Source organism: Podarcis cretensis, assembly GCF_951804945.1.
Source record: "Podarcis cretensis genome assembly, chromosome: 5".
In the NCBI taxonomy this organism is placed as follows: domain Eukaryota; kingdom Metazoa; phylum Chordata; class Lepidosauria; order Squamata; family Lacertidae; genus Podarcis; species Podarcis cretensis.
This window is the reverse complement of record NC_137174.1, coordinates 53366271-53380586: the sequence shown is the minus strand read 5'-3', so window position 1 is coordinate 53380586 and position 14316 is coordinate 53366271. Positions and strand designations below refer to the sequence as shown.

General features: G+C 41.3%; 1 protein-coding gene across 2 annotated transcripts in view; it reads left to right on the top strand.

Moving 5' to 3' along the window:
• Positions 1–14316, top strand: part of SHOC2 (SHOC2 leucine rich repeat scaffold protein) — a 56147-nt gene that overhangs the window by 28561 nt on the left and 13270 nt on the right. For both annotated transcript variants that reach the window (XM_079976021.1, XM_079976022.1), the window contains exons 3-4: positions 671–808; positions 13080–13210. In XM_079976021.1, coding sequence (XP_079832147.1) covers positions 671–808; positions 13080–13210 — 269 coding nt within the window. The remainder of the gene's footprint in view (positions 1–670; positions 809–13079; positions 13211–14316) is intronic.

Here is a 14316-nt window from a genome sequence, read left to right as displayed (position 1 = left end):
TCCTCCCTCCTTAAATGAAAGCACGACAATATTAAGCAGCCTATATATAGGAGAAAGTGTGTGTGTTTTAATAAGGGAAAATATATAAATGACAGGTTTTTCATCTTCATTGTGAGAAATGGTAGATTTGCTGTTTCTGCTAGAGTTCTACTTATACAGAATCAATATCTGTATCTGTTTCTATAACATTTTTAAGAAAAGCACTCTATTGGTTGTTTTATCAGAAGTAATTAGGTTCATGGGACTTACTTCCGGGTAAGTAAGCAAAGAATTCCAGCCTCGAATTCCTGCCTTAAATTAGAATTAATCAGTTCTTGCCAGGTTTTTAATTTAGGGAAAACTGTCCTTATAAATACCATGTCAGCAAGATAACTTGAGTACTGTGAAAAGTACTAGGTATAAGAGCAGCCACGTTGGTGCAAAACAGAAAAAGAAATTTAAAATGCAGATTCTTCTATTAGGAAGAATACCAGCACCATACAATTACTATTCTTATTCCTACTTTACTACATTACATTGAGAAGAGAAATTGTGAAATTGTGTGGGTTGGGATTAGAGGTTGAAACTTGACAATGCCATGCATGCCTTAAAGGTGGCCTTTTGCATCTGCACTGTTTAGTCCTGGGCAGAACAATGACTTATTCATACTTGTATCTTTGTGCACTTTCAGGTGAGTTGTTTAACCTCATAACACTGGATGTAGCACACAATCAGCTTGAGCATCTTCCAAAGGAGATTGGAAATTGTACACAGATCACCAAACTTGACCTACAGCACAACGAGCTCCTGGACCTTCCAGACACCATAGGTATGTAAATATGTAAATATCTTTATTTTTTGGCTTCACCTTTTGGGGAGCGTGACTAGTCCAGGGTAATCCAATGCAGGCATTTGGACTTATCCCTTGCCATTCTGTGCCCAAATCTCTAGCCACATTTGCTGAGAATCAGTATTGAAGGCAGGTAAATATAGAAGCTAATTAGTCTAAAGATGACCAACAGTAATTATCGTTGCTTAAATACATGCTTTTAATGTAACTTTTAAAAATTACATTTGATTTGACAAGATTTGTGATTATCTCATTCTGTGACTGCTAAAATTTACTCATTTTGAAATTTATAAAGTTTATCTTTTTGTAAAAAATCTAGCTGTATTTCTGAAAAACCTTTTGCTACCACCTAAATGGAAATACTGTTTGTAAACTTCAACATGAATGGAATGAATATTCTTTCTAAACTGCTTTAATAACTCCATGTTACCACATGTCTGCCTGTGTAGTGAATTACAGTTATTTAGTTAATTTGTGCCATTTATTGATTTAGTACAAATTATTTCCTGTGAGTGGAAATTTGTATTTCCCCAAAGGACATTTTCTCATTGCTCAAACTTGTATGTAGACAACACGAATAACAAATCCCAAAGCTTAATGGGTGTCATTGGAATGGGTGCTTTCTATGGAAGCCGCCCAGAGTGGCTGGGGAGGCCCAGCCAGATGGGCGGGAAATAAATAAATAAATAAATAAATAAATAAATAAATAAATAAATAATATATTATTATTATTATTATTATTATTATTATTATTATTATTATTATTATTACCCATGAACAGTATTTTGCCCTTATGGGAAAAACCCATGTCCTAGAATCCTGATCCATCTCCAGGTTTTCCAGAGCCCTAGAAGGACTGTTTTTAACCGTTTCTCAGAGCTCCCTCAAGCACTAATTTTGATGAAGTCCAGCAAAGAGACTTCAGCCTAGCAACTCCAGAGACCATATCCAGAAGCCTTGCATCAGCTCTAATTATATTGAGATCTTTGACATTGTTTTTTCTGCCAAGGCTTTGGACTGCTTAATCTGAGTTTTAAATAGGTTGGGGATAACCTGCAGGAGGCTGATGTCATATACAATATATATATTTTTTAAAGAGCTCAACTCAGGTTGTTACATACCTCCCCCACATCCATGGTTTTGCATCCCCTGCTCCATCTACTTTGTAGGGTAAGGGGTGGTTGACATGGTTTTGTCTCAAGAGCCACATTCACACTTGACCAGCTCTCCAGAGGCTACATGCCAGCGGTGGGTGTGACCACCCCACGCTCATCCATGTAGGCTCTTGCAAGCATGAACACACACCATGTATACACAAACACATACATGCAAACACATGTGTGTTTGGACATGGTACAAGTACACAGCTCCCCTTCTCCCAACTCAGCTGATCCAAACAGATCAGTTGAGGAAGGGAGTGATCGACTTACTCCCTTGTAACTTTAAGGTTAGTCTAAGAACTTTTGTTTGGCATTAGCTTTTGCAGGCAAGATTCTGCCTGTCAGATTTAGATCACAGCCCACACAAGGATTTTGAATAGTGAAATTGCTAATTTTGTTGTTTAGTCGTTTAGTCGTGTCCGACTCTTCGTGACCCCATGGACCAGAGAACGCCAGGCACTCCTGTCCTCCACTGCCCCCCGCAGCTTGGTCAGACTCATGCTGGTAACCTCGAAAACACTATCCAACCATCTCGTCCTCTGTCGCCCCCTTCTCCTTGTGCCCTCCATCTTTCCCAACATCAGGGTCTTCTCCAGGGAGTCTTCTCTTCTCATGAGGTGGCCAAAGTATTGGAGCCTCAGCTTCACAATCTGTCCTTCCAGTGAGCACTCAGGGCTGATTTCCTTCAGAATGGAGAGGTTTGATCTTCTTGCAGTCCATGGGACTCTCAAGAGTCTCCTCCAGCACCATAATTCAAAAGCATCAATTCTTCGGCGATCAGCCTTCTTTATGGTCCAGCTCTCACTTCCATACATCACTACTGGGAAAACCATAGCTTTAACTATACGGACCTTTGTTGGCAAGGTTATGTCTCTACTTCTCAAGATGCTGTCTAGGCCTGTCATTGCCCTTCTCCCAAGAAGCAGGCGTCTTTTAATTTCGTGGCTGCTGTCACCATCTGCAGTGATCATGGAGCCCAAGAAAGTAAAATCTCTCACTGCCTCCATTTCTTCCCCTTCTATTTGCCAGGAGGTGATGGGACCAGTAGCCATGATCTTCGTTTTTTTGATGTTGAGCTTCAGACCATATTTTGCACTCTCCTCTTTCACCCTCAATAAAAGGTTCTTTAATTCCTCCTCACTTTCTGCCATCAAGGTTGTGTCATCTGCATATCTGAGGTTGTTGATATTTCTTCCGGCAATCTTAATTCCGGCTAGGGATTCATCCAGCCCAGCCTTTCGCATGATGAATTCTGCATATAAGTTAAATAAGCAGGGAGACAAAATGCAGCCTTGTCGTACTCCTTTCCCAATTTTGAACCAGTCAGTTGTTCCATATCCAGTTCTAACTGTAGCTTCTTGTCCCACATAGAGATTTCTCAGGAGACAGATGAGGTGATCAGGCACTCCCATTTCTTTAAGAACTTGCCATAGTTTGCCATGGTCGACACAGTCAAAGGCTTTTGCATAGTCAATGAAGCAGAAGTAAATGTCTTTCTGGAACTCTCTAGCTTTCTCCATAATCCAGCGCATGTTTGCAATTTGGTCTCTGGTTCCTCTGCCTCTTCTAAATCCAGCTTGCACTTCTGGGAGTTCTCGGTCCACATACTGCTTGAGCCTTCCTTGTAGAATTTTAAGCATAACCTTGCTAGCGTGAGAAATTAGTGCAATTGTGCGATAGTTGGAGCATTCTTTGGCACTGCCCTTCTTTGGGATTGGGATGTAGACTGATCTTCTCCAATCTTCTGGCCACTGCTGAGTTTTCCAAACTTGCTGGCATATTGAGTGTAGCACCTTAACAGCATCATCTTTTAAAATTTTAAATAGTTCAGCTGGAATACCATCACTTCCACTGGCCTTGTTATTTGCAGTGCTTTCTAAGGCCCATTTGACTTCACTCTCCAGGATGTCTGGCTCAAGGTCAGCAACCACACTACCTGGGGTATATGAGACATCCGTTTCTTTCTGGTATAATTCCTCTGTGTATTCTTGCCACCTCTTCTTGATGTCTTCTGCTTCTGTTAGGTCCTTTCCACTTTTGTCCTTTATTATGGAAATCTTTGTGCGAAATGTTCCTTTCATATCTCCAATTTTCTTGAACAGATCTCTGGTTCTTCCCATTCTATTGCTTTCCTCTATTTCTTTGCATTGCTTGTTTAAGAAGGTCTTCTTGTCTCTCCTTGCTATTCTTTGGAAATCTGCATTCAATTTCCTGTATGTTTCACGATCTCCCTTGCATTTTGCTTGCCTTCTCTCCCCCGCTATTTGTAAGGCCTCATTGGACAGCCACTTTGCTTTCTTGCATTTCCTTTTCATTGGGATGGTTTTCGTTGCTGCCTCCTGTATAATGTTACGAGCCTCCATCCATAGTTCTTCAGGCACTCTGTCCACCAAATCTAAATCCTTAAACCTGTTCCTCACTTCCACTGTGTATTCATAAGGGATTTGACTTAGATTGTATCTTACCGGCCCAGTGGTTTTTCCTACTTTCTTCAGTTTAAGCTTGAATTTTGCTATAAGAAGCTGATGATCTGAGCCACAGTCAGCTCCAGGTCTTGTTTTTGCTGACTGTATAGAGCTTCTCCATCTTTGGCTGCAGAGAATATAATCAATCTGATTTCTATGCTGCCCATCTGGTGATGTCCATGTGTAGAGTCGTCTCTTGTGTTGTTGGAAAAGCGTGTTTGTGATGACCAGCTTGTTCTCTTGACAGAACTCTATTAGCCTTTGCCCTGCTTCGTTTTGATCTCCAAGGCCAAACTTGCCAGTTGTTCCTTTTATCTCTTGACTCCCTACTTTAGCATTCCAATCCCCTATAATGAGAAGAACATCCTTCTTTGGTGTCACTTCTATAAGGTGTTGTAAGTCTTCATAGAATTGGTCAATTTCAGTTTCTTCAGCACCAGTAGTTGGTGCATAAACTTGGATTACTGTGATGTTAAAAGGTCTGCCTTGGATTCGTATCGAGATCATTCTATCATTTTTGAGATTGCAACCCAGTACAGCTTTTGCCACTCTTTTGTTGACTATGAGGGCCACTCCATTTCTTTTACGGGTTTCTTGCCCACAGTAGTAGATATGATGGTCATCCGAACTGAATTCACCCATTCCCGTCCATTTTAGTTCACTGATGCCCAGGATGTCAATATTTATTCTTGCCATCTCATTTTTGACCACCTCCAACTTACCCATGTTCATGGTTCTTACATTCCAGGTTCCTATGCAATATTTTTCTTTACAGCATTGGACTTTCCTTTCGCTTCCAGGCATATCCGCAACTGAGCGTCCTTTCGGCTTTGGCCCAGCCGCTTCATCAGCTCTGGATCTACTTGTACTTGCCCTCCGCTCTTCCCCAGTAGCATGTTGGACGCCTTCCGACCTGAGGGGCTCATCTTCCAGCGTCATAACTTTTATATGCCTGTTGTCTTTGTCCATGGAGTTTTCTTGGCAGGGATACTGGAGTGGCTTGCCGATTCCTCCTCCAGGTGGATCACGTTTGGTCAAAACTCTCCACTATGACCTGTTCATCTTGGGTGCCCTGCTCGGCATAGTTCATAGCTTCTCTGAGTTCTTCAAGCCCCTTCGCCACGGCAAGGCAGTGATCCATGAAGGGGGAAATTGCTAATAGGTTTTGCCATTGCAGATGATTACCGTAACTTAGATATTGACACCATCATATGTGTGTTCAGGCATCATTCCAAGTACTATTGATGTCCCATCGTTAAGGTTCAACATGCCTTCCCAGAGACTTCTGTAAAGATCATAAAGGGTGTGTTTGTGTGTGTGTGAAAACTGACAACAGTTTTTCTTACAACATCCAGCACTTGGCTCCAGTGGACCCTAGGTGTGCATTAGATGCATGAAAATTTAATTGTTAGCAGCATGAAATATTTGCCTGAAAGTCAGGGCATAAATCTTGAAATTAATAAACACAACAGAGTAGATGGGCTGGTGGTCCTAAAGTCTGCCTGTCTGTCTTTAAATTCAGTCTTCAGCAGAATTTTTGTTTCATTTCAATTAGAGATTAAATGTAATCATCTTCAAGCAGATTGTAGCATTCACTCACCTCTTAGTTATTTCAAGAACTACACACCAGTCTCTGAACTCAACCGACTGTGCTTTTTCCCCCCCTTTGTACCTTCTTTTGGGAGTGGTTTGCTATAGATAAGTATAGGTTTTTAATTATTGAAACAGGTTTTTGTCTTTAGATTTTAATTTCTGTCCTCCCTCTTTTTCTTCTTCTTCATTGTTCTTCAGAGGCACAGTTCACAAGAAACTTCCATACATGGAAGGACACTCAGTTCCATGTAAGAGAGCTGCTAAGTTCCTGCCAAGCTATCTGCAGGAAAAATATTTTATCACCTTTCCAGGCCTAACTTGCTTCAACCCTGGAGAGACTGGTGAATGCTAAATAAATATAAATTCAGAGATGAAGCATCACATAGTTATAATTTATTAAAACAATTAATGAGGTACTAATATAGAAAAGGCACATGCAAATAACATAAAAATCAATTCAAATGCATAAATGCCACAAAACCAGTGAATGATTTAAAACCAAAAACACTAGCGATTTTCCTTCCTTGGTAGTGGCCTTCCAAACCAGGTGCATGTTCCAGATTGGGTTGTTTTCTTATCCAAAATAAAAGGAGCCTTGCTAAGTACCCTTGTTTAAATATGTGACCAATGTTGTTTATTGTTTGGCCCTTAATCTCAAATAAGCACTTCTTCATTTTTTTAAAAGGCGTTGTTTACTTTTAAATTCAAATTAGATCTGAACATGTGGCAGCTCTTGATATTCCCAAATTACTACTTTACATGGAGTCTGCTTTATTTTTGATTCCTGTGTACAGTCATACCTGGGGTTACAGCTGCTTCAGGCTGTGTTTTTTTTTGGGTTATGGATCGCCGAAACCCAGAAGTACCAAAACAGGTTACTTCTGGGTTTTGGCAGTTGTGCATGCGCAGAAGCACTAAATCATGCTTTGAGCGTGCACAGAAGCGCCGAATTGCAACCCGCGCAGACATGGGTTGTGAATGCTACGGGTTGTGAACGTGCATCCCACACGGATCACGTTCGCAACCTGAGCGTCCACTGTATTGGGGCAGCTCTCAGAGGTTGTTCTGAGGTTTGGGAGGAGATGTAACCTACTGTACTTCTTTTCATGTGTCTCAGGTCTTGCCCAGTGTATCATCATAGTGGAAATCAAGCTGACAGAAGCTGAGCTCTTATATAGAATTACTGTTTGTAAAGGGGCATTTTTGGTGGTGGTTCCCTTTAGAGGATCCCTGTGTCTAAGGATGTGAACAAGTTGTTTGGAGAGCTTCAGTTTATTTGTTAGCTCATTATATTTTTATTTTTTAAATCTAAGTATTTATGTTCTGCATTCCCAAGCAAATAACCTTTACAAAGTGACTAACGAACTAACCAAATAGTATAAATGCTTTTAAAAACCATCACAATTACCGCCCATATTTCCCTTAATATAATTTAATTTGCTGAATTAATATCCCACCCAAATTACCCCAGATCAGTTCCTCATCAATTTATTTTCCTTCAGTTAATTTCACTCCCAGATTCTGCTTAAAATCATTCCCTCTATAATTAATAACCTCAAATTACATCCTGATAAGCCCTACTTAGTTCCCCATACCCTATCCAGATAATCCCAAATTGATCTCTCCCCGAAGCCATTACTACCAACCCAGATACTGTTCTAAATTTGTTTCATTTAAATTAACCATCAATCCTTATCTTTACTGGAGAGGTGGTTGCCTATTGCTGCAAGTCCTTCTGCATTAAAAGAAACACTTGCCCAAGTCCTGCCTCTGTACTTCTTGTAAATAACCTGTATGAAAGCAAAGTTAAGAAAACATCATCTTCCTGGTTTATTATATATATCTCCAACTAATCAAAAAGGTACGTAAATTAAAGGTTGTAGCCTATCTTTTTAAAAAAGAAAAACGCTTCTAGGAAGAGTTTCCTATAATTAAATAGCTTGTACTGTGTGCAGACTTGCTCCTTGCAAAAAAGCATTACACTCTCCAGGATAGCCTGGTACCTTGCTAATGCTGGAGACTCCAGCATCCCTATTGCACTTATTGTGGATGATTTAAGATGGTGGCTGCTTGATGAAGATGAGAGTCAAGTAGTTCTCATACGAACTTATCACTGCTGTTCACTAGGGTAAACAGAGAGTTAAGGACTTCAATGGTAGGTGGATCACAAGCCCTGCAATATGAAATCTGGCCCACTGTATTCGGATACATATGCTTTAACTTGAATAATTTTCAAAAGCTTTTCATAGGCCTTTTTCTGTAACCTTCACCATTTTGATCCATTGCTGGCAGGGATTCCTAAGAGGAGATATCTTGGCAGTTTCCAAATATTAAAGAGGCTTGAGAAAACAATTGCTTACTCTTCCTACTGAGATCCACTGAGGTTACAGGAAAATAGATTTTGCTACAGACTTAATGTATCTGTTGTGCTCTCTACCCTGGCCTCTTCTTGCATTCTGGGCAACTTAATATCCTCATAGGACTTCTCTAAATGCTTTGACTATCAGCATTATTTTTGAAAGGTTAAGTGTCACCCCCAAACTGCCTATTTGTTATTAAACTAGTCATTTAGGTGAACTGAGTTAAAGTTGTAGGTCCAACTTTTTAATCTTGCCATTGTGTGTTTGTTAGACCTCGTTGACGGCGTAAGCAGTGATAATCTTCATCATTCTGGTCTTTATTACCGTATTTTTCGCTCTATAAGACGCACCAGACCACAAGACACACCTAATTTTTGGAGAAGGAAAACAAGAAAAAAAATATTCTGAATCTCAGAAGCCAGAACAGCAAGAGGGATCGCTGCGCAGTGAAAGCAGCAATCCCTCTTGCTGTTCTGGCTTCTGGGATAGCTGCACAGCCTGCACTCGCTCCATAAGATGCACACACATTTCCCCTTACTTTTTAGGAGGGAAAAAGTGAGTCTTATAGAGCAAAAAATACGGTAAATCAAAATTTAAGTTATGAATAGCTTACTTAGAAAGAGAAGGAGCGTTGAGCTGCTGATTCTTTGGGAAGCTTTGTGTAACAAGGAAAATGCAGATGTAAAGTCCTGTACTTTGGAAACAAATCCAGGCAAGTTCAATACAAGCATCTTCTAAACGCCTATGAGCAAAAATTTGTTATGGGCAAAGGTTACAAGCATCACTGTAATTTGGTACCTCGTCTATTTCTGTATTACTCATGCTGTGCTAGGTGGCTAAGCATCAATTTGTATGAAGCTTTTAGGTCCTTTGTCTTTGGGATCCGCAGCTTCTGTTTAGCTTGTTCTGACCCATGATGCCAGCTTCAAGATCCACTTGGTTTCCCCCCTAGATTATAAAATCCAGGACGATGCACTTGATCATGGGGCCATACCAAAAGCTCTGAGGGGAACAGGGGTCTCCTAACAACTCTCAGCACTCTTAACAAACTACAGCTCCCAGAATTCTTTGGGAGAAGCTATGGCTGTTCAAAGTGGCATCATAGTGCTTTAAATGTATGGTGTGAATTTGGCCACCTTCAAAATATTATTGCAGCCTTCTTAATAAAAAGAGATATCACAGAAGTAAAACAGATTCTCCATGCCCCCTTTCTGTTCCTCGCAGCCATTGATTTACAGTGGTACCTCTGGTTAAGAACTTAATTCGTTCTGGAGGTCTGTTCTTAACTTGAAACTGTTCTTAACCTGAGGTACCACTTTAGCTAATGGGGCCTCCTACTGCCGCCGCCGCGCAATTTCTGTTCTCATCCTGAAGCAAAGTTCTTAACCCGAGGTACTATTTCTGGGTTAGCAGAGTCTGTAACCTGAAGCATCTGTAACCCGAGGTACCACTGTAATGTTCTCTCTCTCTCTCTCTCTCTCTCACACACACACACACACACACACTACAAAAACATAAATGCCATGTTGCTTTCTCATTGTTGCTTAAGGCTTGTATTTAAACCAACCTGGTACCCATAAGCCAGCCTTTCTCAACCTGTGGGTCCCCAGATGTTGTTGAACTACAGTGGTGCCCCGCAAGACGAATGCCTCGCAAGACGGAAAACCCTCTAGGCGAAAGAGTTTTCCGTTTTGGAGGTGCTTCGCAAAACGAATTTCCTATGGGCTTGCTTCGCAAGACGAAAATGTCTTGCGAGTTCCTGCGGGTTTTTTTTCCTTTTTCTAAGCCGCTAAGCCGCTTATCCGCTAAGCCGCTAAAAGCCGCTAATAGCGCTAATCCGCTAAGCCGTCAATGGGCTTGCTTCGCAAGACGAAAAAACCGCTAGACGAAGAGACTCGCGGAACGGATTCTTTTTGTCTTGCGAGGCACCACTGTACAACTCTCATCACCCCTAGCTAGCAAGGCCAGAGCGTCTCCATTCGTCCTTGTGTCTCTCTACTTTGTTTCCATTGTGGCTACAGAAAAAAGGAAATCTGTCTATTGGTCCTGTTTTTTCACCACCAGCCTGTTTGGCAGAAGGCAGTTGTTTTAACTCACCTGCTAAGAGGGTAGTATCCTACATTTCAGGGCTGGAATAGGGGAGAATTTCCTCCCCACTGCAGGCAGCATGTAAACCTAGGCTACTAGCCTCTTAGCAAGCTACTCAAAAAATGTGCAAGCTACTAACTTTTGTAGGGACGCGGGTGGCGCTGTGGGTTAAACCACAGAGCCTAGGACTTGCCGATCAGAAGGCCGGCGGTTTGAATCCCCGCGACGGGGTGAGCTCCCGTTGCATGATCCCAGCTCCTTCCAACCATGCAGTTTGAAAGTATGTCAAAGTGCAAGTAGATAAATAGGTACTACTCTGGTGGGAAGGTAAACGGCATTTCCGTGCGCTGCTCTGGTTCGCCAGAAGTGACTTAGTCATGCTGGCCACATGACCCGGAAGCTGTATGCCGGCTCCCTCGGCCAGTAAAGCGAGATGAGCAGTCACGACTGGACCTAATGGTCAGGGGTCCCTTTACCTTATTTACCGTATTTTTCTCTCTATAACACGCAGATTTTTTCTCCTAAAAGGGAAGGGGAAATGTCTGTGCGTGTTATTGAGCGAATGTGTGGTCCCTGGAGCCGACTAGGGCAAGCGCAGCAACAAAAATCAGTCAAAAATCAAATCGCGTGTCGGAGAAGGGAAACCTGAAAAGAGGAAGTTGCTGCTTTCCACCATTCTGCCTCAGGGTCTTACTGCCCACCCGCTTGTGTTTGCTCAAACGGAACAAAGAGCAGGGAAAGCCCCTCCCCTCCAGGCAAGCAGAGGGGAAAGCAGAGCGCCCTTCCTTCTAATTCCTCTCCCTGCTCCTCGCAGGCAGCCAGAAAACATGCAGGTGGGAGAGAGGGAGAGAGAGGGCTGGCTTGGGTGGGGTGGGGGGACTTTTGCCTTTCTTTCCTCCCTCCCGTTAAATCTCTCCTGCATTCTTATGCTCCTTGTCCCTTCTGTGTTTTTCCTTCCCTCCCCACTTAAAATGCAGTTACAAAGCATGGATCCACATGGATTCTCAGGATCTCTGCATTGGGTCACCCCAAATTCACCATCAGATCACATAGCATGTCCATGGCTACAGCGTGCCCCCCCCAAAATCACGCACCCACTGTTGCTTGGGGCTGCAATGGTGCAAAAACGTGGTTACAAAGCATGAATCCACAGGGATTCTCAGGATCTCTGCATTGGGTCACCCCAAATTCACCATCAGATCACATGTCTGTCGCCACAGCATGAAGCACAAAAATGATACATCCACCGTTTCATTCAGAATTCCCCCCCCTTGTTTCCCCCCTCTAAAAACGATGTGCGTGTTATGGTCAGGTGCGTGTTATAGAGCGAAAAATACGGTACTAACTTTTGTGAGTTTATTTACAAGACTGTGATACTTGATAAAAAAAAAAATGTCTGTGTCTGCGTAGCAGACAAAAATTGTCTGCATAGCAGAGTACAGAGCACATAAGATTAGATTGCTTTGTGTCATCTAGTTTTCCATTGGCAAAATAGGTAGCCACCCCTTGCTTATGTCTGTTTGCAAACTTCCCTAGAATCGTGATTGGTATGTTTTATGAGTGCGAAGCTTATGTTTCCAGGAAAAGGGAGGGATGTCATTCTGCCCAAAGGTGCTGCAGAGTGTGATGGTGGCTTGCAAATTTACACTTAAAGCTTCTGTGCCAATCATTCTTCTTATTGGTCTGAGAAATAGCTAAGCTTGGTAATAAAAATGGATATGTACAAAGGTGTCATAAAAAGCCAGTATTAATTTTTTTTTGTAATCATGACTATAAATATATTTCTGCAGTAACAAAGTTTTTTATTCTTCACCAGTGAATTCTGTTTGAACTGCCAATCCTAAGAAATTTATCTCCCACACCTAATAAGAGCAAAAAACATTTAACTGTAATTTTGTATCTCATGAAGTTTTATAGACTGACAAGTGTTGGGGCTTTCTGTTGACGAAATGGATAGCTTGCTCTGGCAATATTGATCTTATGCTCAGTGTTGCACCAAGAGAGATATATCAATTTGCAATATAGTCTCATGGGTTAAGTTCAGAAAGCATTAGGAGATGGCAGCAGGTTTTTCATTAATTATCCGCTGGCACATGCAGCTCACATGCAAGGTTTTTATGTCCTTAATTGTATTGCTTTTGACGTCTGCTAATTTCCCCTTCCTCTGTTCTTGCAGAAATGCTTACCCTTGTAATATGAAATGTGTAAAGTGGTCCAAAGTACTAGAATGATGAGTGGCCAGTAATGTTTAAAAAGAAACAAACAAAAAAACTTAGATGTAGGCTTTGAGAGAATTGCTGAGCAGCTAGAGATGAAAGCAAAGCTGAGTAGTGTAAATTGATTACACCAAAATGGGACATAGCTGGAATTCTGAATCCTTCACCAGTGTTTGCGTCTGTACTTGGGGAATCCTTTGAAAATATGCTGCTGCTCAAAATATGCAGAGATATTATTGTGGAAAGAATGTGTTTATTGAAAAATAAAAACTCTAGGAATTGGTTCTTTTCTAAGAAAATGCAACCAGTGGGAGTCCCCTTCTCCCAGCTTCTAAAGCAAATCTCTCTTAACCCTCTTTTGTTTTTAGGAAACCTGTCCAGTCTGAAAAGCCTTGGGCTGAGGTATAACAGGCTCTCAGCAATACCCAGGTCTCTTGCACAGTGCAGTAAACTTGATGAACTGAATTTGGAGAACAACATGATTTCTGCTTTACCAGAGGTGAGGCACTCTACAGTTTTTGTATGATTGCAGCTTAATGTTGTTTAAATGTTGCTCTAAAGCACTGGAACCGGCATTAGTTTTATTGAAGACAAATGCCCTGGAAATGGAAGGCTGCTGAAATTTGCCAAATTGGATGTAAACTATTAGCATTAGCACTAATTGAGTGGGAATGAATGGATATTGCTTGAAGAAGTTGCTGCTGTGAGAAAGTTGCCTGGAAGCTTTTAAGAACAAAGCTGAATTGCCCCTCCCAAGCGCATTATGAAAGTTACTCAAGTGTAATTAAATATACAAAGGAGACTGACAGCAAAACAGATTGCTTTATCATAAGATAAGTTTGGCTCCCAATCCAAAAACTCTTTTAACAAATAAAAAATGCTTTATTCAGAAGTGCTAGTCTGTGTAGAAATTGTAATTGTTGCTGAAAAGAGCCACTTGCATGTTAGTGTAGTGGGGTAATCCATTAAAGCAAGCCTCTTTGGCAGCAGAAGAAAGAAAACATTTGTAAAGAAAACTGCAGAATTGCAAAATATACCAAGCTCATGATGATGCAATGCCTAATAAACATTAGATCTTAAAAGACTAGTTTGGGAGAGGCAGCTGTCCAACAGTATTCATAAATAGTAAGTACTTTGTTTCTTTTCGAAGCAGTACATTCATTATCCAGCCTCTTCTCTGATCCCTAAAAAAAAAAAAAAAAATCAGTGTGTTTGAAAATGGCTAAAAAATGTAATATCTATGTGGCTGAGTTTATTATGACAGCCTTCAGCATCAAGCTTTTGCGGATTTCAATATTCTTTGAAAAGTCGGTGGTGCCAAAGCTCCATTGCAATCTTTGGCATGAAGGACTCTCTTAAATATGATTAATATGAAATACCTTATGAGTTTAGGGCAACATGCAGACTTTTGCTCACTCTCTGTGCTCTCCCCAAGTCTGCTCTGGAGGTAACCCAGCACTCTGAAACAGATTTTGGGAGGGTGGGCTTGGGGCTGTTGCACCAGTAAAAATATGTTCTGCTGGAGGGTGGTTACTGCTGGAAATTTTGAGAGTTTACTGATGGAAATTCCTATAACTAGTACTTGAGAGCACCTTGCAGTATTGC